The sequence below is a fragment of the Heteronotia binoei genome, chromosome 19 (genome assembly GCF_032191835.1).
Source record: "Heteronotia binoei isolate CCM8104 ecotype False Entrance Well chromosome 19, APGP_CSIRO_Hbin_v1, whole genome shotgun sequence".
NCBI lineage: Eukaryota > Metazoa > Chordata > Lepidosauria > Squamata > Gekkonidae > Heteronotia > Heteronotia binoei.
Window position 1 is genome coordinate 33,595,777 of NC_083241.1, and position 23,688 is coordinate 33,619,464.

General features: G+C 45.9%; 1 protein-coding gene across 1 annotated transcript; it reads left to right on the top strand.

Moving 5' to 3' along the window:
* Nucleotides 1-6,503: 6,503 nt before the first annotated feature.
* Nucleotides 6,504-23,087, top strand: LOC132587661 (oocyte zinc finger protein XlCOF6-like). Its single transcript, XM_060259978.1, has 4 exons — nucleotides 6,504-6,665; nucleotides 7,014-7,753; nucleotides 8,114-9,366; nucleotides 23,032-23,087. Exons 1-4 carry the CDS (start codon nucleotides 6,504-6,506, stop codon nucleotides 23,085-23,087), a joined length of 2,211 nt encoding a protein of 736 aa, XP_060115961.1.
* The last annotated feature ends 601 nt before the right edge of the window (nucleotides 23,088-23,688 follow it).

Sequence of the window (23,688 nt, forward strand, 5' to 3'; positions counted from 1 at the left end):
TCATAGAATTCTTCCACAAATATTCCCAAGATTCCATCTTTATTTCTTTATTTACATTAATTGCCCATTTTATCATTTGAGATTTCACTACTTCATCTTCTGTAGACCATTGTAAGAGTAATTTGTATACTTTTGAAATTAATTTCTCATTATCTCCGAGCAGAACTCTTTCCATTTCTGTTTGCTCTTTCCTTATTCCTTCAGTTTTGATATCATTCTCCACCAAACTTTTTATTTGTTGCATTTGAAACCAATCATATTTATAACTCAGTTCTTCTGCAGTTTTCAGTTCTATTTTTCCACTTTGTATTTTTAGTTGGCAACTCAAAAGGGGAGGTGACGGGACGGGGTCTGAAGGTAGAATTGGGCCGGTTCCATCAATAATGCCTCAAGATTCTTAACCCAAATCTCAGCCTTGTGTGCTTTTCTCTCCTGATCTCAGGTGTTTGTTCTTCCCACAGACAAATTCCTGCCCCTTCCCCTCAGCTGGGTGCTCAGACAGAGCTCTGGCCTAACACTTCAGTCCTGTTGAAGAGATACATGCAATGGTTAAAGGGTCACCAATCCCTGTTGCCCTTTTGGGCTTCCACTTTAAAAATTAACCCCTCGGGCCCAGCCATGGATAGCCCAGGCAAACCCGATCTGAACAGATCTTGGAAGCTAAGCAGGGCAAGTACTTGGATGGGAGACCTCCCTGGAATACCAGGGCAGGGAGGCAGAGGCAGGCTATGACATCGATTATCTTTACACTCATTGCCATCCGTCTCTCTCTCTGTCCCCCTTAGGGAGAAGCCTCTCTTCATAGCCAAGTAAATACAGCCATCTTTTCCCAGTCTGAGGTGACCCAAGAGAAGGGGCAGGAGATGGAAGAAGAGGACCCAGGAGGACCTGGGACTGGCAAGATAGCAAGCAAAGGCCCCCGTCCCATCCCAGCTGGGAGTGCTGTTGAATTCTGGGAAAGAGCTGGGCGAAAGATCCTAGCTCAGGACACCATAACCTCTCATGTCAATTGCCAGCACTTACAGCTGTTCCACTACCATGAAGCCGATGGGCCCCAAGAGGTCTGCAGCCAGCTCCATGAACTTTGCAACCAGTGGCTGAAACCGGGGGAGCACAGCAAGATGCAGATCCTGGACCTGGTGATCCTGGAGCAGTTCCTGACTCTCCTGCCCCAGGAAATGCAGAGCTGGGTCAGAGGATGTGGGCCAGAGAGCAGTTCCCAGGCGGTGGCCTTGGCGGAAGGTTTCCTCCTGAGTCAGGCCGAGGAGAAGAGGCAGGCAGAACAGGTGAGGGCTTTTCCTACAGGCATGTCCAATTCAAGCAACGATATCTGGCCTCATCCTGAAGTTTCCCTGTCAGACCTTTGTCCAAGTGTTAATCATCCAAATGGGAGATGTATCAGCTTCCCTTCAGTTGCATCGTGTGCTAGAGAATTTTTATCTCCATCAGATAACTCACCAGGTCTGCTGACAGAAGGGTGCAGAGTCTGGGAGTGGGGCAGGACCCATTGAATAAGAAGATATTGGATTTATATCCCGCCCTCCACTCCGAAGAGTCTCAGAGCGGCTCACAATCTCCTTTACCTTCCTCTCCCACAACAGTCACCCTGTGAGGTGGGTGGGGCTGGAGAGGGCTCTCACAGCAGCTGCCCTTTCAAGGACAACCTCTGCCAGGGCTATGGCTGACCCAAGGCCATTCCAGCAGGTGCAAGTGGAGGAGTGGGGAATCAAACCCGGTTGTAAGCCAAAATGCCCTCAAAACGAGGTTGGGGAATTAGTTTAATGGACACTTGGCTTTAATAGGAATCTTTTTACCAATGTATACCAGGCTCAACCATCCAGAAGGTAAATGCTCAATAAAATGGACTCTAATTTAATAAAATCAATTGTAATTTATTTGGAATAATAGTTCTTTCACACAAGATAAAAATACAAAACAATCACACATTCACACAGGTCTAAAGAAATAAAGATAGATCGATAGGGGTACATATAAGGATAAACATACAGGGTGATACTACCTCTCGCAGACTCCAAGGAAGACTCCGATGGCGACGAATGAGGGAATGGGGGAGGACCCGAAACTGATCAGGAATCGGGGATGTATCTATACAGCAGGATATGGGGGTTGCTGAATAGAGAGCACACCTGTGGGTAGCTAGTCCACAGGTTATAAAGAGTCACCTCAGTCCCGAGGGGATGGGAGGTGGCTGGGAGGGGAGATGGGAGGTTCTGCTGATGACCACAAAGGCTGGACATCGGCTAGACCAATGGTGAGTCTTTGGTGACACCTGATTGGGTGTATGCTTTAGCCAATGAACTTCACCTTCATCCTGGGCATCCTGGAAACTTCCAAGTTGCGACAGGGGCTAGGGCGGCTCCAGTGATATCAGTATGGAAATGGCTGGGTGATTGGGATGAGATGGGATTATCTGGGAATGTGACAATAGGGAATCAGATATGGACCTAGGTATCCCCGGTGTAGACAAAAGGCGTGGATGTGACAGGAGAGGTCCTTCCTCTTTCTCATCATCTCCTATGTAAGGACTGCTGTTCAGGATGTTACTGAGCAATTAGGATCAACAGTCGAGCTATTAATCCATTCATAAAACAGAGGAGTTGCTTGCGGGCTAGGACTGACTCAGGATGTGTACGTGAGATTCCCATGAAGAAGGAATGAAGTCCAACCAGGCAGGAAGATGGCTACAAGTGGTGTTAGCGAAACACAGTGGCTTCCATGCTTAGCGCTTCAACACCGTTCGCCTGGACAGCTCTGTGGCGGCGTAGTTTCTTCCCCACCATGGCGGGCTCCACGCAGTAGCGGGGAAACGTCCGTGAGTGTTGGCAAGCACTCTGTGCCTGTTTAGAACACTTATACACTTAGGCTGTTTGTACACATGAGTCCCATTTAGTTCCTGGATGGCTTTACTCACACTCTCTGGCCAGACGGGTGCAAGCTCACTTCTCCAGGCGCCCTGGCAACCGTGCTTGTGACTATGATATTGGGAAAAGAGGGGTCATTTCCTCACACGGTTCTCCCAGATAAAGAGTCCGCACACTTAACCACTACACCAAACTGGCTCTCCCATTGCTTGCTGTCTTCCATTCCATCTCTCACCCCTCTCCCTCACTGCTGTTTCAGATGTTGGGACCATCCGTGAAGATAGAAGTTACAATCCCTGAGGCGGAAGGAGGTCCTTCTAAGGCGGGGCAGAGGGCGCAGGCCGTGGAGCGTGCCCAAGATAGTCTCTCCTGTGGTAAGGACTCACTGTGCCTGGGCACAACTGGGGCACCTTTTGAATATGATGGGTCTAGAGTTCAGGTCAGGAAAAATGTTAAATACTTCTTCACACAACACAGAGTTACATCCATACATACACCTTTCTTGGCATAACAACACAGAGTTAATTTGTGGCACTTAATGTCCACTAACTGCGATGCCTCTAAAAGGAGAATAGATAGCGTCATAGAGGGAAATTTCTTCAATTAATTTAAATATTCATATCTCAGCTTCCTTCCAAAAGAGGAAATCAAGGTGCCTCAGAAGAGAAAAGGTGAAGAGATCTCAGCAAAGTTATCCAGACTGGTGAATAAAGGCAGCCTCCATCTTATGAGGCAGCAGAGCTCTGAAAACCAGTGTTTAAAAGCAAAGAACTGTCAAAAAATGTTGACTGTATAGAGGGCAAAGTTTCACGAACCAAGAAGGGGTTCCACGAAGCAGAGAACTAACAAGCAAGCACCCTTCCTTTTTTGTCTCAGTCGCAGGTGCTGTTGAGATGTTGAGCTGCCATCTTTTCAGAGGTGTTGAAACTGCTGCTGCACTACCAGTCCAGGTAGGCGAGGTGAGCAGGGGACAGCCTGGGTCTCTCCTCCTTCCTCAGGGGGGCTTTTGCTCCTGCACTTTCTACACGTTGTTTGGGCTAGAGGTCCTCTAAATGCCATTCCTTGTACCCACACCAAGCCATGCATCCTGTACCTTCCAGGGTGCCATCTCTGCCATGGCCACTGAGGAAGGAATCTGCTTTTTCTTTCAGGGTCCCTTTTCCTTTGAGGAGGTGTCCATCTATTTCACGGAGGCAGAGTGGGCCCTGCTGGATCCGGGACAAAGATCTCTGTACAAGGATGTTATGTTGGAGAACTACGGGAATGTTGCCTTTCTGGGTAGGGATCTTTCATAGGTGCCAAAGTGTGACTTGCTGCCCTTGTGATGAGGCATGAATCAAAATAGTGACTAGCAAAACATGATTTTGAGGCCTGTCCTGGTACTTGGGGAGGGGCTGTGGCATGTAGAAGATCCACGTTTCAATCTCCGGCATCCCCAGTGAAAAGGTTCAGGTAGGAGGTGATGGGAAAGATCTCTGTCTGAGACTCTGGAGAGCCACTGCCAGTCTGAGGAGACAATACTTACTGTGCTGGATCAAGGGTCTAATTCCATATCAAGCAGCTTCATGTGTTCCTATGTGTATGCTTGCTGAGCGGCAACTGAGGTCAGTGTTGTGGTTCTCACCCAAGCCAGAGAAGGTGTCCTCGCCTGAGGCAAAGGAGATGAGAGGCCCTCAGAAAGACTCTGGAAGGGGACAGATCCACATTTCTCTGTTGCCAACTTTTAAAAGTCACCAGGGCTATTTTTTCCTGGGGGAACGGGGCGGAACAGAGTTCTGGAACCTCTTTGTGGAAACAAAATTCTCAAAAAATGTTGAAAGGCTCATGAGGGGCACCCGTGTGTTTCTCCTTCATTTCCCTCTTGAGAGTTCTGGCGCCTCTTTTTCCAGAAAAAAAGCCCTTCAAGACATCCTTCACCCCTGGTTGGGATTACAAACTTCCTCTCTGCCTGTGATCTAGAAAGCACCTTGTCCAGAAAGAAAGCCTGGGTTGCCCTGGGCTAGTAGTCTTTGTCCCTTGGCAACATCCAGTTCATTAGGTTCACGAGGAGAGTGCATACAAGTAAAGCAGACCCCTTTTAAAAATGCATAAATGTTTAGTCGCATTAACCTTTGGGGAAGAAGGGTACTTTGTCTCACAGATCCATTCTCTTTATACTGTTTTTGTTCTTCAACTGGTGTACAATAAATAAATTCTCTCTTTCTCTCCCTCTCCCTCTCTGTCTGTGAAAGAAGTGAGAAGTATAAGAGAGAGTACAATGGAGACGGATAACAGTCTTACATCCAAAGAAAGCCTGCAGAGTTCTTCAAGAGTGTCCCAGGAGCATATTTCCTTCCCAAATGAGCTGGCCGAGAGTGAGTATCCTTCGTGGCTTTGTCAATGGAACAGGCAAGGCATAGCCATGGGGGATTTCTAACTCACTTCTGAATAGAGATGTAAAATTTCCAGAAATTTGGAAGCTTGGCAATTTTGGGGAAAAAATGCTATATTAGCACTTCTTTTTTCTTTTCCAAATTGAAAGTCATTCTGTTACTTTATGAATATAAAATATGACTATGGACAATTTTACTGGGCATTAAAGTATCATAACTAGCATATTAAAAATATAGTGCATCCAAACAGTTATTACAAAAAAAATTACTTTTTAAATATTTATTTGTAATTGTAACAAATGGAGCAACAATCTCCTGAACTAATAGTTTATGTGGAATACACAAAAAAACCTCCACAAAACAATTTTTTAAAATCCAGAAGTAACCATTATTCATATTTCCTCTCCACAGTATTAAATAAAATTAAAAAAAAAACATTCATGTTAAAATAAAATGTTCCATAATCAATATATTTTATTTTATTTTTTCAGTTTTTCCTATTTTTCAGAAAAAAAAACAAAAAGGCTTCAGGAAAAAACCCATTTTTTCTGAATTTTTCCCTTTTTCCCCCTGGGCCTTCACATTTCTACTTCTGAGCAACACTTAGTTGGAACAATTGTACATCCTTTCTGGGTAAGAAGGGAGGCAGGACTTCTGGGGACTAGAAATCTGGAAACTCAGAAACCCCTTCAGGGCAAGAACTCAGCAAGAACTCAGTTTTTTTTCCGGAAAAAAACAAAAAAGGCTTCAGGAAAAAACCAGAAAAACCATTTTTTCTGAATTTTTTTCCTTTTTTCCCCTGGGCCTTCACATTTCTACTTCTGAGCAACACTTAGTTGGAACAATCGTACATCCTTTCTGGGTAAGAAGGGAGGCAGGACTTCTGGGGACTAGAAATCTGGAAACTCAGAAACCCCTTCAGGGCAAGAACTCAGCTGTGGCTCTTGAGAGAGTTTGAGGTATCCTTAAATACTATATATTCTGGGGAAAGCTGGTTAGGGTAGTTAAGGTCAGTCAAGCAGAATGAGGCGAAAGGGCCATCAGTCCTTTTTTACTGCAATAGATGCCTTTAGACCTCACGAGCCCTCCCAGATGCTAACAAGATTTCTCTCTTTTTTCAGCAAAGGATGATCAGAGGAATAAAGAGGGTGAGGAATTTCATCAGCAAATGCAAGATAGAGATAAGAATGAAACCTTAAAAGAAAACATCAGGAATCAAAGCACAGCAAAGAGAAAGAAAGGTGGCAGTATGATTGAGAAACGAGATGGAAGAGAGCATAATGCCCATTTTCCAAAGCACAGGATAATGAAGGGACGTCAATCCATTCATTGTGAAAACTACAATGGAAATAGATCAATGCTCCTTGGGCACCAAAAAACCCACACAGGGGAGAAAACTTTTGAATGCTCCGTGTGTGGAATGAAATTCAGTCAGAGCGGCAAGCTTCAACAACATCAGAGGAGTCACACAGGGGAGAAAGCTTTTGAATGCTCAGAGTGTGGGAAGAAATTTAGTCTGAGAGGCAATCTTCAAAAGCATCAAAGAACTCACACACGGGAGAAACCTTTTGAATGCTCTGAGTGTGGGAAGAGATTCAGTCAGAGTGGCGGTCTTCAAGTGCACCAAAGAACCCACACAGGGGAGAAACCTTTTGAATGCTCAGAGTGTGGAAAGAGATTCCGTCATAGGAGCAATCTTCAACTGCACAAAAGTGAACACATGCGGGAGAAACTTTTTGAATGCTCAGTGTGTGAAAAGAGATTCAGTCACAGTAGCAAACTTCAGTGGCATCAGAGAACTCACAAAGAGAAACGTTTTCAATGTTCAGAGTGTGGAAAGAGTTTTAGTCAGAGTGGCGGTCTTCAACAGCATCTTAGAACCCACACAGGGGAGAAACCTTTTGAATGCTCTGAGTGTGGAAAGACATTCAAGTATAAAAGCAGTCTTCAACTGCACCAAAGAACCCACACAGGGGAGAAACCTTTTGAATGCTCAGAGTGTGGAAAGAAATTCAGTCTGAGAGGCACTCTTCAACAGCATCAAAGAACTCACACAGGAGAGAAGCCTTTTGAATGCTCAGAGTGTGGAAAGAGATTCATTCAGAGTGGCAAACTTCAGCGCCATCGGAGAACTCACACAGGGGAGAAATCTTTTGAATGCTCTGAGTGTGGGAAGAGATTCAGTCAGAGTGGCGGTCTTCGAGTGCACCAAAGAACTCACACAGGAGAGAAACCTTTTGAATGCTCAGAGTGTGGAAAGAGATTCAGTCAGAGTGGCAAACTTCAGCGCCATCGGAGAACTCACACAGGGGAGAAACCTTTTGAATGCTCAGAGTGTGGAAAGAGATTCAGTCATAGAAGCAATCTTGAACTGCACCAAAGTGAACACACAGGGGAGAAACCTTTTGTATGCTCAGAGTGTGGAAAGAGATTCAGTCATGGTGGCAAACTTCAACAGCATCAGAGAACTCACACAGAGAAAAATTTTCAGTGTTCGGAGTGCGGAAAGAGCTTTAGTCAGAATGGCAGTCTTCAACAGCATCTTAGAATCCACACAGGGGAGAAACCTTTTGAATGCTTTGAGTGTGGAAAGAGATTCAGTCAGATTCAGTATCTGCAAAAGCATCAGGGAACGCACACAGGAGAGAAACCTTTTGAATGCGGCGAGTGTGGAAAGAGATTCCGTCAACGTAGCAACCTCCAACTGCACCAAAGGACACACACAGGGGAGAAACCTTTTGAATGTTCAGTGTGTGGAAAGAGATTCGGTGAGAGGGGGTCTGTTCAAAAGCATCAGAGAACTCACACTGAGGAGAAACCTTTTGAATGCTCCTTGTGTGGAAAGAAATTCCGTGAAAGGGGGTCTCTTCGAAAGCATCAGATAACACACAAAGGGGAGAAGCCTTTTGAATGCTCAGTATGTGGGAAGAGATTCAGTTATAGTAAAGCACTTCGGTTGCACAAAAGAACTCACACAGGGGAAAAACCTTTTGAATGTTCAGAGTGTGGAAAGAGATTCAGCATGAGAGATAGTCTTAAAACCCATCAGAGAACCCACACAGGGGAGAAACCTTTTGCATGCTCAGAGTGTGGAAAGAGATTCAGTCAAAGTAGCAATCTTCAAAGTCATCAGAGAACCCATACAGGGGAAAAACCTTTTGAATGTTTTGAGTGTGGAAAGAGATTCCGTCTGAGCGGCGATCTTCAGCTTCATCAGAGAACCCATACAGGGGACAAACCTTTTGAATGCTTTGAGTGCGGGAAGAGATTCAGTAGAAGTGGCAATCTTCAACTTCATCAGAGAACGCATACAGGGGAGAAACCTTTTGAGTGTTCCGAGTGTGGGAAGAGATTCAGTATGAGTCGCCATCTTCAGCAGCATCAGAGAACTCACACAGGGGAGAAACCTTTTGAATGCTCAGAGTGTGGGAAAAAGTTCAGTTATAGAAACAATCTTGAAGTGCACCAAAGAACCCACACAGGAGAAAAACCTTTTCAGTGCTCAGAGTGTGGAAGGAAATTCAGTGACAGGGGGTCTCTCCAAAAGCATCAGAGAACCCACACAGGGGAAAAACCTTTCGAATGCTCAGAGTGTGGAAGGAGATTCAGTGAGAGAGGGTCTCTCCAAAAGCATCAGAGAACCCACACAGGGGAGAAACCTTTTGAATGTTCAGAGTGTGGGAAGAGATTCAGCGTAAGAGGCAGTCTTCAAACCCATCAGAGAATCCACACAGGGGAGAAACCTTTTGCATGCTCTGAGTGTGGGAAGAGATTCAGTCAGAGTGGCGGTCTTCAAGTGCACCAAAGAACTCACACAGGAGAGAAACCTTTTGAATGCTCAGAGTGTGGAAAGAGATTCAGTCAGAGTGGCAAACTTCAGAGCCATCGGAGAACTCACACAGGGGAGAAATCTTTTGAATGCTCAGAGTGTGGGGAAAAAATCAGTCATAGAAACAATCTTGAAGTGCACCAAAGAACCCACACCGGAGAAAAACCTTTTCAGTGCTCAGAGTGTGGGAAGAGATTCAGTCACAGTCACCATCTTCAAAATCATCTGAGAACCCACACAGGGGAGAAACCTTTCGAATACTCAGATTGTGGAAGGAGATTCAGTGAGAGGGGGTCTCTCCAAAAGCATCAGAGAACCCACACAGGGGAGAAACCTTTCGAATACTCAGATTGTGGAAGGAGATTCAGTGAGAGGGGGTCTCTCCAAAAGCATCAGAGAACCCACACGGGAGAAACCTTTTGAATGCTCAGAGTGTGGAAAGAGATTCAGTGAGAGGGGTATCTTCAAAAGCATCAGAGAAACCACAGAATGGAGGAACCTGTCATGATTCATGCAAGTCAGGGGGTATGAAGTCACCCAATGGTTGCGGCCAGGTCTAGGGTTGCCAACTTCCAGGTGGGATGCGGAGATGTCCCAGAATTACAACTGAACTCTAGACAACAGAGATCAGTTCACCTGAAAAACATGGCTGCTTTGGAGAGTGGATTCTATGGCATTTTAAATCCTAAACTGCTGTTGGGCTGGGCTGTGGGTGCAAACAAACTTCTACTACTCCCTGAATAGACAGATTATAATGTTGTTTGGGAAGGTGGTGTGAGGAAAAAGCCCCCTACTTTTCATACATATGGACATCGTGATCACCAGTATGGTTGCCAAGGTGCCTGGAGTTTTGACTCTCACACATCTGCTCTAAGAAGTGGACTTTGCTTACAGTTTCTAAGGCTTATGTGGATACTATAAGCCTCAGCTTTGCAGCAGCATTCTACATCTGGATGGGTGTTAGCCAGAACTACAGATGAGCTGCCAGCTACTCCTTGTGTGCCCAGACTTGGCCACTGCAGTGGCAGAAGCCACACCACCATGCACTGTATAGGCAAGCAGTTTCCAGCCTGTTTCCATGAACCAAACGCTAACAGCACTCGTAGCCATCTTCCTGCCAGGCTGGACTTCATTCCTTCATAGTGGAAAGCTCACGTACACACCCTATGTCACCCTTAGCCCGCAAGCAACCCATCTGCCCCATGAACGGATTAACAGCTCAACTGTTGGTCCTGATTGTCTGGCAAAACCCTAAACAATGGTTCCTGCCCAGAAGACGATGGAATAAGAGGAAGAGCATCTCCTGTCATTACCAAGTCTTTTGTCTACACCGGGGATACCTAGGTCAATATTTGATTCCCTATTGTCACCTTCCCAGATAATACCATTTAACCTTAAGTATCCAGCCATTCCCATTCTTACCCCAGTCTAACACCTTGGAGCCGCCTTAGGCCATATTGCAACTTGGAAATTTCCAGGTTCACAGGACTAAGGAGAAGTTCATTGGTCAAAGCTGGCACCCAATTAGGGGCCACCAAGGGACTCACCATTGGCTCTGCTAATGTACAGCCTTCATGGTCATCACAGAGCCTCCCATTTCTCCTCCCCGTCACCTCCCATCCCCTAAGGCAGGGGTCCTCAACCTTTTTAAATAGGGGGCCAGTTCACTGTCCCTCAGACTGTTGGAGGGCCGGACTGCCGTTACTGTACAAGGCCGCGGGCCATCAGTTCTCCGTCTTCTGCATCTCTCTCCCTTCCCCACACCACACACCCTGGCCTGGGAACTCACCTCACCTCGGTATCACCTCACACTCTGTCTCCGCCACCTCAGCCCAGTGCCGGAAGTGTGCGTTGCTAACGCAAGTTTAGGTCGAACGTCACTTCCAGTCTGATTTTGCCATAACCCGGCAGGCCGCATAAACGTCCTCAGCGGGCCGCATCTGGCCCGCGGGCCGTAGGTTGAGGACCCCTGCCCTAAGGGCTCAGGTGAGTCCTTATAACCTGTGGACTAGCTACCCACAGGTGTGCATCTAGCAGTACCCCAGTTCCACTGTCTAGATCCATCCCCAATTCTGGCCACAGTTTTGGGTCCATTTCCCCCGTCCTCTTTTGTCACCATTGGAGCCTTCCTTGAAGACTACGAAGGTAATATCACCCTGTGTGTCTACCCTTATATGTTTCCCTATCCATCTATCTATATTTCTTAGGACTGTGTGAATGTGTGATTGTATTGTATTTTTATCTTGTATGAAAGAACTATATTTTTCTTAATATATTACAATTGGTCTTATTAAATTAGAATCCTTTTATTGAGCATCACTCTCTGGCTGGTTGAGCCTTGTATACATTGGTAGAACGATTCTTATTGAGCCAGGTGCCCACCTAACTAATTCCCCAACCTCGTTTTGAGGGCATTTAGGCTTACAGTGGAGATCTTGAATGACTTTATACTGCCCGCTTTTGAGGGAATTTGGCTCACTCTTCCTGAATTGATTAAAAGCCGTGTTCCAGCACACCCACATTATCCAGAAGTGACATGAGCACATCAGTGGAATGCTTGCATCACTTTCAGATAACACGGGTGCTCTGGGGGCAGGGCCTGATGCTACCTGGAACAGCGTGCATGCATTGAGCTGAACACAGAGTCAAACCAGACAGGCAAGTTTGGGGCAAGTGCTGGGCAAAGTTTGATCTGAATTTTGGCTCAGATTTGGACCCATTCCTATCTAAGACTCAACCCACAAATCTCCAGGAATTCCCCAACCTTGAACTCACATCCTTGGCAAAGTGTCCTTCCTTGGATGTTTTAAAAAGAGGCTGGATGCCCATCTGATAGCAATGCGGATCCTGTGAATTTAGGGGGAGGTGTGTTTCCTGCATTGTGCAGGGGGTTGGATTGACACTGGAGGTCCCTTCCAGCTCTATGATTCTATGACAGGTCAGACAGGCAAGCAGGTCATGAGCCAAGCTGTACAACAGAGCGCACAGTCCAGTCCAAATAGTCACCGGCCAGAGATATGTTACAAAAGAAGACGTCCAGATACCAAAGTCTGGGAAAGGGAGAGTGGGGTGGAATGTATCCCTGCTGACTCTCCATCAGTACCACAGAGGGTAGTATCCATCTCTGCCAGGTAGCCAAGATGGCAAATGGGGGCACCATCCTCTAGTGCTATCCAGCTGGTGAGTCTCAAAAGGGGGCCTGAGGACCCCTACTTCACTTGTGGCACAGGGTCCCAGAGCTTTCTCTCTTGTCCTCCATGCTTTGGATTCTGGACTATTCTTCTTTAACTGAACATGGCAAAGATTAACCGTTCTGCGGTACCCTTCAGCCACTGTGCCACACTCCTTCTGTGGGGCCACCTGATGTGAACTGTCTTCAGGCAATGGGTCACAATGAAAGTGATAATAAAAGAATGTTCCTTCTGCATTCCAAAATATTGTCCTGAAGTGCCTTTAAGGCAGGGGTGGCGAAACTGCAGCTCGGGAGCCACTTGTGGCTCTTTCACACATATTCCACCGCCCCAACAGCAGGCTTGGAGAAGGTATTTGTCTCTTTTAATCACTTCTCTATGCCAAGCCAGCCGGAGACTCAGAGAATGCATTTGAATTTAAAGTTGCTTTCTGTCCACCTCTCCCTCCCCCCATCTATTTGCCTGCCTTCCTGACTTTCAGATCTGACGTTTACTCTGTGTGGCTCTTACATTAAGCAAGTTTGACCAGCCCTGCTTTAAGGCATCCCACTTTGTTTCTTTGCGGTACTGTTATTTGTTTAATGCTCTTTCTGGCCCTTTCTGTGATGTTCTAGAGCAGGGGTGTCAAACTTATTTGTTATGAGGGCCAGATCTGATACAAATGAAACCTTGTTGGGCTGGGCCATCTCAGGTTGGGTTGGACCAGGTCATATGTGTACCTATTTAAGATTTGGTAGATTAGGTAGCAGAGATATAAATTTTATAAAGGACACAGACAAACACAATTTAAAAAAAATTAAACTTAAAACATGCTTAAAACATCATCACTCAGTGGTATTAAAGGTGCTTTCTTTGTATCTCTCCCATGGGATCCAGGGATCTGGGCAAAGGCTCTCGCTCTTTCCTTCCTTCCTGGACCAGGAGGTGAAAGGAAGAGGCTTGGCTCAGTAGCTCTGCTGTGCAATTGAGCGAGCCTGGAAAAACAAGCTCTGCCTTCCCCTCTTCCTCCCCAAGACAGGAGCCTCAGCCAATAGAGAAAATAGAGGTTTTGCTCAATAGCTCCTGTGTGATTGAGCAAGCCTTGTAAAGCAAGCTGTTATTCAGAAGGAAGCAAGAGAGAGGAAGAAGGAAGCAGATAACAGCCAGTTGCTCAAGGGCCTGATTCGGCCCCTGGGCTGCATGTTTGATACCTCTGTCTAGAGGCATTTTGGCCAGGAAAGGGTTAATAAGTGCTCAGTACTTCTGCATTTAGATTTCCAAAATATTGTTCTGAAGTGACTGTAATGCATCCCACTCTTTTCTGTGGAACTATTGTTTGTTTAATGCTCATTCCGGCCTGTTCCATGGTTTTCCGGAGGCATTTTGGCCTGGAAAAGGTTAGTAAAAGCGCAAGAGGTCCATGTTTTAACTTTTAAAATATTTTTTTTAATTGTCTGTAAAGCACCCCCCCCATTTTTTTTCTTTGCTATACTATTATTTAATGCCTGTTCTGGCCTGTTTCGGGGTGTCCGGGGGGCATTTAGCCTGTAAAGGGTTAATGAAAGGGTAGGCAATCCACAAACAGCCCTGTGGAACAGAGTGGTAAGATGCAGTACTGCGGTCCAAGCTCTGCTCATGAACTGAGTTCGATCCCAGCGGAAGCTGGGTTCAGGTAGCTGGCTTGAGGTTGACTCAGCCTTCCATCCTTCCAAGGTGGGTAAAATGAGTCCCCAGCTTGCTGGGGGTAAAGTGTAGATGACTGGGGAAGGCAACGGCAAACCACTCCGTAAAAAGTCTGCCATGAAAACATTGTAATTCAATGTCACCCCAGAGTCATAAATGACTGGTGCTTGCACAGGGGACTTCCTCTACCTTTTTACCTTTATGCAGGTTTTAAAAGATGTCAGGGCAAATCTCTCATCTGCCAGCCGAGGGCACCTCCAAAAACCATCTGCAAGAAGGGTGACTTTCGGCTACCCAACTGTTCAGACGGTCGTTCCTTAGAGACTCCTGGTTGGTCTCTAAGGGGCTGTTTTCCCGATTTGATGAAGCACCTTTGCTCACCGGGCGGGCAAGAATATGCCTGTTCCACATCGGGGCCATTTTTCTGTCCTCAGCCTCCCTTGGCTGCCATTCTGCCCCCCCCCCAAAAAAAAATTATACTAAGGCTTTTAAAAACCATAATTCATTGAAATATTGATATAAATCAGAGAGCCTGTTTAGTGTAGTGGTTAAGTGTGTGGACTGTTATCTGGGAGAACCGAGTTTGATTCCCCACTCCTCCACTTGCAGCTGCTGGAATGGCCTTGGGTCAGTCATAGCTAACACAGAGGTCCATGAAAGAGCAGCTGCTGTGAGAGCCCTCTCAGCCCCACCCACCTCACAGGGTGTTTGTTGTGGGGGGAGAGGATATAGGAGATTATAAGCCATTCTGAGTCTCTGATTCAGAAAGAAGGGCGGGGTATAAATCTGCAATTTTTCTTCTAAATTAATTAACTTTAGCAGTCGATTATCAATATTGACAACATGATTAGGGTATGTCTGTTACATATTTTGGCAATGTCTGAAAATAGGCTCTGCAGCCACCTGTTTCATACCACTGGGACCTGCAATTAACTGCCATAGGTCTTAAGTTGCTAGATCTCATAGAGGAGTTCACTTTGGCTTGATCCCAGCCTCTCCCCCGCCCCCAAAGTACATCTGGGGCTGACTCTGCTGCCATCACCAGGCCAAGAGTCAGAGGTGCGCCTGTCTGATTGCCTGGTCCCCGAAGGCCTTTAAGAAACTTCTCCAAATTAAAAATTACCCGCCCCAAATCTCCATGGAAACAAAGAACCCTTGAGAATCAAATCAATTCCCAGCTCACAAATCCTGCCTATTTTGGCTGGTACCTTGCTAAGCTTGACCCAACTTTCTCCTTTATATGTGGGTGCTGTCAAGCATGGTACAATTGCAATGGTGATTTATGGTTTTATTGCTCCCTAAAAACTGGTCTGCTTAACATTATGGGGAGCTGGCTTGGCTTGACTATGTTATTTTTCCCCTTCCCCCCTCCTGCTTTATTGCGGTGTGTAGTAGATTAGTGAGAAACGAAACTAGCGAAGGGAGGAAGAGAAATGGCACCTTCCCATACATTCCGACATGGGAGTGTAGGCCATCTGGGAAAGCAAGGACGAGACACTGATAACATTGTGGGAATGTAGACATTTATGATAGTTTATGTGCTGACTGGCAACCCTGTTCCCATGCCATGGGCACCCTTTGAAGTATTCCTTAAAAGTATTGTACCTATGTAGTATTGGTATCACTCTCAAGGTCTCGAACCATGAGAGCATCCCGATTTAGCAATAAACATAGTTTTGTATCCACTTGACTCATTCTTTTGGAAATCGCAAGCTTGACAATGTACAGAGACACACATCCAGGCCCGTAGGGAGAGGTGGTCCCACAGGTAGGAGGTACCCAGCCCATGAATAGGTTTGCACATGATAGCAAGTACCTGAAACTGAAGCGAGGTAGAACGTGTGGCAGTAATCTAGCCTCCAGGTTACCATAGGCTGGATCCAAGCGTCTAGGTAGACATAAGGAAAGCATAACAATGAGCGCAACACATTGAGTGATGCTGAAATTCCATAGTGGGATCCTAGTTTCAAGAAGCTATGCACCGTAGCATGGATCACAGTCCCTAATAATTTCACCAAGTGACTTTGGGAACCATTTAGCACCATGTCACTCTTGCCTGCAAAGAAAAGCCCTCTTGAATAACGCCATGTTGCATGGCTTCTGGCAATAAAAAACAGCGTTATTTCAGATCTCAGGCCTCCCCGACCAGCATCTTCTTGCCTGGGGTATTTTCCACTTGTTCACTTGCAGCCATTTGACCCTCACCAGTCTGGCTCCATCCCTCTGGGAGAGGCTTCCTTAATGGGACGTTTTCTCCATGCCATGGAAACCTGCTCATCTCCACGCACTGAGCCTCTAGGAGAGGACATTTTCCTCCATGCCAGGTGGCAACTGTTGTGGTCCGTTTTGTCTACTCTAACTGGCAGGGGCTCAGAACGTGCTCATTTTTATGATGCTGATGGAGAACTCTGCACATTCCTTGTTGAATGCCTTTTTTCACATCTCACTTTTCAGACACGTTCCGATCTTGTTGAATTCTGCCTCCGTCTTCTGGCAGTGTTTGCTACTCTTCCCAGTTTGGTGCCATCTGCAGATTTAAGGAGATGACCCTCCGTCTCAGTTATAAAGATATTGAAAAGTCTTGGGGTCTAGAACTGAGCCCTGAAGCACCCCACCTGGATACCTCCCTCCAATCAGATGAAATGCCATGTTGGGTGAGGTTCTCCAACCAATTCCCTCTCCAACTTGGTGTTCTAGAGTCCAGTCAGCAATCCTCCGTTTACTCATCAGAACATAATTGGGAACCCAGTCAAGAGCTTTAGATTAGATTGATAGATTAGGGGAGCGACTGTGGCTCAGTGGTAGAGCATCTGCTTTGTAAGAAGAAGGTCCCAGGTTCAATACCCATGTAGAAACAAGTTTAAAACAGTTTGGCTCACTCAGGTAATAACTATGGAAAATTCCCCAAAAAGTGTTACTAAGTCTAGACTAGAGAAACAATGCTGTAAAATAAAGAGGAGGGACCGAAAGGGGAAGTCAGATAGAGGGTTGCTGAGGGGACGCAGTAGGAAATGGCATAACCACAAAACCACATGGAAGGAGGCAGGAAGGTAGCAGTAGAAAAAAACAAGTATAACTGTTAAAACTTGGGGAAGGAGTGGGGGCTTTGGGGCATGTGTGGGTAATTGCTAGGCAGATTGTGAGGGAATCCACCAATTGGTGTGTTCCACGAGGGCTTAGCATTATTATGAATTTCTTTATAAGGCAACAATAGCTTGCTCGCGGCTGCGAATGGTCTAGACTGTACACCCTTCGTCGATGACCAAGCATGGTCACAGGGTTAGCTAGGGTGTGGCGTCGGAAATGCTTAAAAAACAACAGCTTAGACGGAAACAGTAGAGAGAGACTGCCTCCCAGCTGAAGCATCTCTCTCTCCTCCTGCAGAAGTGAAATAAACTTTTGACTCTGAGCAAAGTGTCTCTGCCTGGAAAATTGTTTGGGGTTCAGGGCTGAGGCCCAAAACCGGTTAACACCCAGCATCTCCAACTAAAAAAGCTCCAGGCAAATAGGCGTGAAAAATCTCAGCTTGAGACCCTGGAGAGCCGCTGCCAGTCTGAATAGACAATACTGACTTTGCTGGACCGAGGGTCTGATACAGTATAAGGCAGCTTCATATGTTCATATATGATATCCCAGCAATAAAAGCAATAAATCACAGTAAAACAGTGATGACAGATTAGCAGGAAAATACATTGATTAATCTGACGAGCTGCTTTTATTCCTGAAATCCAGATAGACAACGTTGACAGTGTTCCCACAATCCAGTAAGCTCATCACTCACTCAATGAAGGGAATAAAACAAAGAAGCCATGTAGAGTGTGGGCAAGCCAACCTCTCAGGGTAGCCTACCTCAAAGGGTTGTTGGGAGAGCAAAATGGAAGAGGCAAGACCAGCATACACCCCCCCCCCCCGAGCTCCTCAGAGGGAGGGACTAAATAAAGGACTAGATAAATAGTTTTCAAAGCCACAGCCTTCTCCCTGGAGTGCCACAGGAGAGGGAGGGGCTGTGATGGGCAGGGCCCCATTATGACTTTTGTGGGCCCCAGGCACTTCTGCCTTTGTACCACCACTGCACCTGGCCACCGGAGAGAGATGGGGGTAGAGTTTCCAGATCCAGGTTGGGGATTTGGGGGTGGAGCCTGAGGAGGACAGGGACCCCAGAGGGGCACAATGCCATAGAGCAGGGGTGGCCAACGCTAGCTCTCCAGATGTTTTTTGCCTACAACTCCCATCAGCCCCAGCCAGCATGGCCAATGGCTGGGGCTGATGGGAGTTGTAGGCAAAAGACATCTGGAGAGCTACTGTTGGCCACCCCTGCCATAGAGTGCACCCTCCAAAGCAGCTACTTTCTCCAGGGGGATGATAGCAGAGACAGTTCTTGGTGTACAATAAACATCAAATAACAAGAACTCACCAAAATAATCAATATTGAAATATGATAAATAAATATATTAGAAATTTACAACAATTATCACAATACTGCATTCAAAGCAGCTAAGAAGTCCGTGAGTAATAGCTCCTGTAATCCTAAGGCGTACTGTCTTCTTTAAAACAAAGCCTTCCCGGTCTGTTCCACGTTTGTAGCTTCTGTTTTAGAACTGCTAATGGTCACCAAGGCTCCAAAAATGCAGGAAAGAAGCAGTAGGTCCACAAGAAAAAACTTATCTAATGAACTGAGAGCTGAGAGTACTCGCCCAATCTAGACGATGGCAGTTTCCCAACCTTCATCTGCTCTCTCGTATTGAAAACTTTCCACAGAGCTATATGGAGATGATTACATAAATTACAATGGTACTATTCTAAAAGAGAGAGTAATTCTACAATACAGTCCAAACATACTCACCCACAGTATAATAATCTTTAACATAGGATCAATGCGTGTTCTTCTCTCATTAAGTCTGTCCCCGGTTCTTGGTTCTGGGAGTTGTCGCTCCCGTTAAATACCAAACGGCCAATTATTCTTTTTTTTTTAAAAAAAAAAAATTTTTTTTAAATATAGAAGTTTTATTGAGAAAAGATAGACATACAAAAGAAAAGAAAGAATAAAAAACAAACATAAATCCAAACAAATACAATCAACATTAATCATACAAAGAAAAATGCATTCCAATCACCTTACTGCGCAATACACTCAAGAAGAGCTATATTTATATAAACGCTTAAGCGCGCAATACATTCAAAACACATCTGTATCTAACATCTACCACTACACCCCACTCTTACACACTGGGGGATGGAGAGGATTTGAAAGGAAAAAAAAGCTCTAACTACTCCACGTCGAAGCCTCTACTTTTGACCCATTTATAGATGGGGTCCCATTCCTCCTGACATTTTTGCACATTACCATCTCTTAATCTTGTGGACATTAGATCAGATTCAGCGACATCCAACAGCTTGTTAATAAATTCGTCTCTGTTCGGGATTCTATCATTTTTCCAATACTTGGCATACAGAGTTCTAGCAATGGTAACTATATACAGTAACAATTTCAGTTTTGTCATAGGAAGGTTTTGTCTACAAATATTTAGAAGATACAATTCTGGCACATGCTTAATTTGTATTTTCAAAATTTTTTGAATCCAAATATTAACTTGAGCCCAATATTTTCTGGCTTCTTTGCATTGCCACCATATATGAAACAACGACCCTTTAACTTCACGGCACTTCCAACATTTATTAGAGTATGTGGGATAAATTTTGGCCAGTCTATTTGGTGTAAGATACCATCTATATACCATTTTGTATAGATTTTCTTTAAGATCTGTTGGCTTTATTAGTTTTAAATTCTGTTTCCATAATTTTTCCCATTCATCCAGATCTATATTATAGCCAAAGTCCTTAAGCCAGCGGATCCATGCTTTGGCCAATTATTCTTAAAGCGATTTTACGTCTTTTCGAATTACAAATAAGCAGAATAATCATTATTAAGTCCTCCAGGATACACAGTTTGGGGTTTTTGAATCCAATAACTCTCCTGCTGTAAGAGGATCTTGTTTATATCCTCTGTAATAAATGGTTTGGGTTGGTATTTATATAGTACAAAGAATTTTAGTTTTCTGACGCTATGTTTTGTTTCATTACAATGAAAAACATGGCACTTTCTCGTACAGATTTCCATTCTTGATTTATGTTCCAAAGCCCTTTCAACATTCTTAAAGTTATACCAACATAACATAATTTACATTCACACAATGCTAAATATACTAATTTTTTTGAGTTGCAGCAGGTTAGAGGTTTCAACACAATCTTTTCACCAGTGACTGTATTAATAAACTTCTTAACAGGTAACATCATGTCACATGCTTTGCACATTCCACAAGGGTAGTGTCCTGTGGGTCTATTTTGAATTTGATTATCTTCCTGGTCATTCTTTAGTTCTACTCGAACAAGTTGGTTTCTCAAGATTTTTAGGGTTCATAAACCCAATTTGTGGTGGCATGGAGCAACCTGGAATGTGCACAACTATGTGCCAAAATTTCTGAATGGTTCTACAAATCTTATATGCTGTAAGAGAATTAAGTAAACCACATGTTCAACGTTCCAACTTAGTTCTAGTTATATCCTGGAGCAAGGAGTCTCTTGTTCTATTTTCTGCTCTCCATCTGGCATTGCATGTTACTTTCTCTGGATAGCCTCTATCTAAAAGCTGTCTTCCAAGTCTACCTGCTTCTCTTTTATAATCAAGCTGAGAAGCGATGGGGGTAGGGTTTCCAGATCCAGGTCGGGGGACCCCTAGAGATTTGGGGATGGCACCTGAGGGGGACAGGGACACCAGTGGGGTACAATGCCACAGAGTCCACCCTCCAAAGCAGCCACTTTCTCCAGGGGAACTGATCTCTGCAGTCTGGAGATGGGCTGTTATTCCGAAGGCTCCCCAGATCTCACTTGAAAACTGGCATCCCTACCTACCACTATAATAATAATATTAAATATTTTTGGTTGAAATACTTCAACTTGTTTCTGTTTTGGGCAAAATTTAATAGCTTTTTATGGGCTCTAAAATTTCAGTTGTTTTCTGATGCAAGGAAAAATACATTTTCTTCTACCTGAAATTTCATTTTTCCTTCTGATTTTAAAAGAATTTTTTTAAAAAAATTGGACCCCCCCCCTCCAGTATTGCCAGCCCCAGGCATTGTGCCTACTGTGCCTTATGCAACAGTTGACCCTGGTGGCGAGACAAGCATCCCTTTTAGGGTCAGCCTCTGGCCCACGGAAGATTCACCGCTGGGCAGATCTTAGCCGGCAGCCTCACTGAGGACTGGCAGCTTCAGAAGTGTTAGCGTTGCCTTTCCAGGAGCCAGGAAAGGCATAGGAAATGATGCCAGTAAGGCATGAGGCATTGCTTACTGATCTGACAGCTACTGTCAAATAGATGACTAAGGATGATCTGGCCGATGAGAACTGGTTCTAGCCAGAAGGATGATGTAATCAGGTGAGGAGTGCCGAATGACTCAGCACTGTCTCCTCATTGGTGCAGCAATTAGCATCAACTGTATAATAACGGAACTATGCTGTACCTACTATCCTCTTACTATTATATGATTGATTGGCGGAGCATTATGATGGAGTGTCTGTACATATGTAAATAAAACCTTGTATGTGGTTTAAGAACACAGCGTGGTGTTGGCTGTGTTAAACTATTGCTCATCGGAGTGGCCGGGCAGAGGCAGACAAAGGCAGTCACAAATCTGCTAACTTATACACCGACGAGCCACAAGGACTCCCCTCACCCCCCAAATGTGTTTTCTTTAACCTCTTCCCACCTCTTGCTTGCAACATCTCTAGCCTGCCACCAAGGGTTGCCAACTCCCGAGCTGGAAATACCTGAAGTTTTGGGAGGGGAGGGACGGTGGCTCAGTGGTAGAGCATCTGCTTGGTAAGCAGAAGGTCCCAGGTTCAGTCTCTGGCATCTCCAAATGAAAAAGGTCCAGCCAGATAGGTGTGAAAAACCCGATGCCAGTCTGAGTAGACAATACTGACTTTGATGGACCTAGGGTCTGATTCAGTATAAGACAGCTTCATATGTTCATACGAGGGGGTGGAGCATAGGTATGGAGGATTTTGGGGAGACCTCCATGAGAGGGGGTGATAATGCCATGGAGTCCACCCTGCCAAGTAGCCATTTTTGAAGGGGAATGTCATCTGAAGATTAGTTCTAATTCTGGGAAGTCTCCAAGGCCCCAGGGGGAGGTTGAGAATTTTCTGCGAGCCCCCACCCCGTTCAAGCATAGCAACCCTTTTCCTTCACTGCTTTGTGGCTCCTTTGCACCAATCTCCCCTCCCAACCCCACCAAAGAAAAGGCTGCTCTCTCTGATGTGTTGGAAATGAAGGACTTTGCCCCGTTTCTTAGCCTCAGACTTCAGACGCTGGACCCTAGAGCAGGGTTGGCCAGACTTTGGGGAGGGATGGTGGCTCAGTGGTAGAGCATCTGCCTGGTAAGCAGAAGGTCCCAGGTTCAATCCGCAGCATCTCCACCTAAAAAGGGTCTAGGCAAAAAGGCGAGAAAAACTTCAGCTTGAGACCCCGATGAGCCGCTACCAGTCTGAGTAGACAATACCTACTTGTAGGCCGCTCTCTGACTGATTCAGAAAGAAGAGTGGGGTATAAATCTGCAGCCTTCTTCAGTTTTTCTCCTTCCGTCTCTGGGGCTGCAGGCGGACAGTTTCTTCCCGGAGATGAAGCAAAAACTTGAAGGTGGGGTGGGTGGTCCCCCAAATCCGGCCTCCTATCTCGGGATCAGTGTTCCGTTCCCTCGAAGCCGAATTAGTGTGAGCCTCCAGCTCACACATTTTTTTGTCTTAGCTCAGGAAGGGCGACGCCAGAGCACAATAATTGATGCAGGAGCTCGCAATTTTAATGCCAGTGGCTCACAATTTTGGCTCACAAGACACTGCAGTTTAGCGGGAACATGGCTCGCGACCCGGACTCCGTTCCTTCCCTTCCAGATGGGTGCTTTCTGGTCGCGTTGGAGGCCCTGAGTTTTCTCTCCCGGGGCAACAGAGAAAGTCAGAGCGATCCCCACTCGGTTTTATTGCAAGAACCGCATCATCTCACCCCCCTCCCCCCATTGAGCTTGACGGTCCTCCTTCCACAGGGGGCTCCAGCAGCGCGACCCCGGGCACATTGACTCATCCAGAGGAGCCCCATTGAGCGGCAGAAGGCGTGGCTGACGGCAGCCTGGAGAGGACAGGTTTTCCTTGGCCTGCAGCACTGCAAGGGTTAAACCCATAGAGCTCTTTGCTAGAGAGGCCGAGCAGGAAGGGGGGGGTTGTTTCTGCATGGGGAGAGAGAGCGGGAAGGGCTGCCGCTGTGCAGCAGCGGGAGAAAGCCCTGCAGCCGGATCCCGGGAAGGTGGACTTGGAAGTAAGGCGTTGCATGAGAGGCCTTGAGATCTTGCAAGGGAGGGAGGCAGGCGAGGATCCTTCTCCGCCCTGGTTGGCATTGGGTTGGCATCTCCCGTTTCCCGCCGCGATGCAATAATCAGAGTTTCTTGGGGATGGGTGATCTTGCTTTTCTGTACAAGGAAGGTGAAAGGAACAAAACTGATGTCCTGTCGCTGGCCCTTTGAACCTCCAAAGATCATGGCGGCCTTTCCCCTGTCTGATAAGAAAGGGCTTGGGGGGATTCCTGCCTTTCTTGGACTAGACGCAGCCCCATCCTAAGACCCCCATGCCTTCTAGGAAGGCCAGCCTCCAGGTGGGACCTGGGGATCCCCTGGCATTACAGCTCACCGATCAGTTCCTTTGGAGAA

Coding starts and splice junctions, on each gene's coding strand:
- LOC132587661 (XM_060259978.1), top strand. CDS start 6,504: ATGATTGAGAAACGAGATGGAAGAGAGCATAATGCCCATTTTCCAAAG. Junction 6,666..7,013: donor AGAAAACTTTTGAATGCTCC/GTGTGTGGAATG, acceptor GTGTGTGAAAAG/AGATTCAGTCACAGTAGCAA. Junction 7,754..8,113: donor AAAAATTTTCAGTGTTCGGA/GTGCGGAAAGAG, acceptor ATTCCGTGAAAG/GGGGTCTCTTCGAAAGCATC.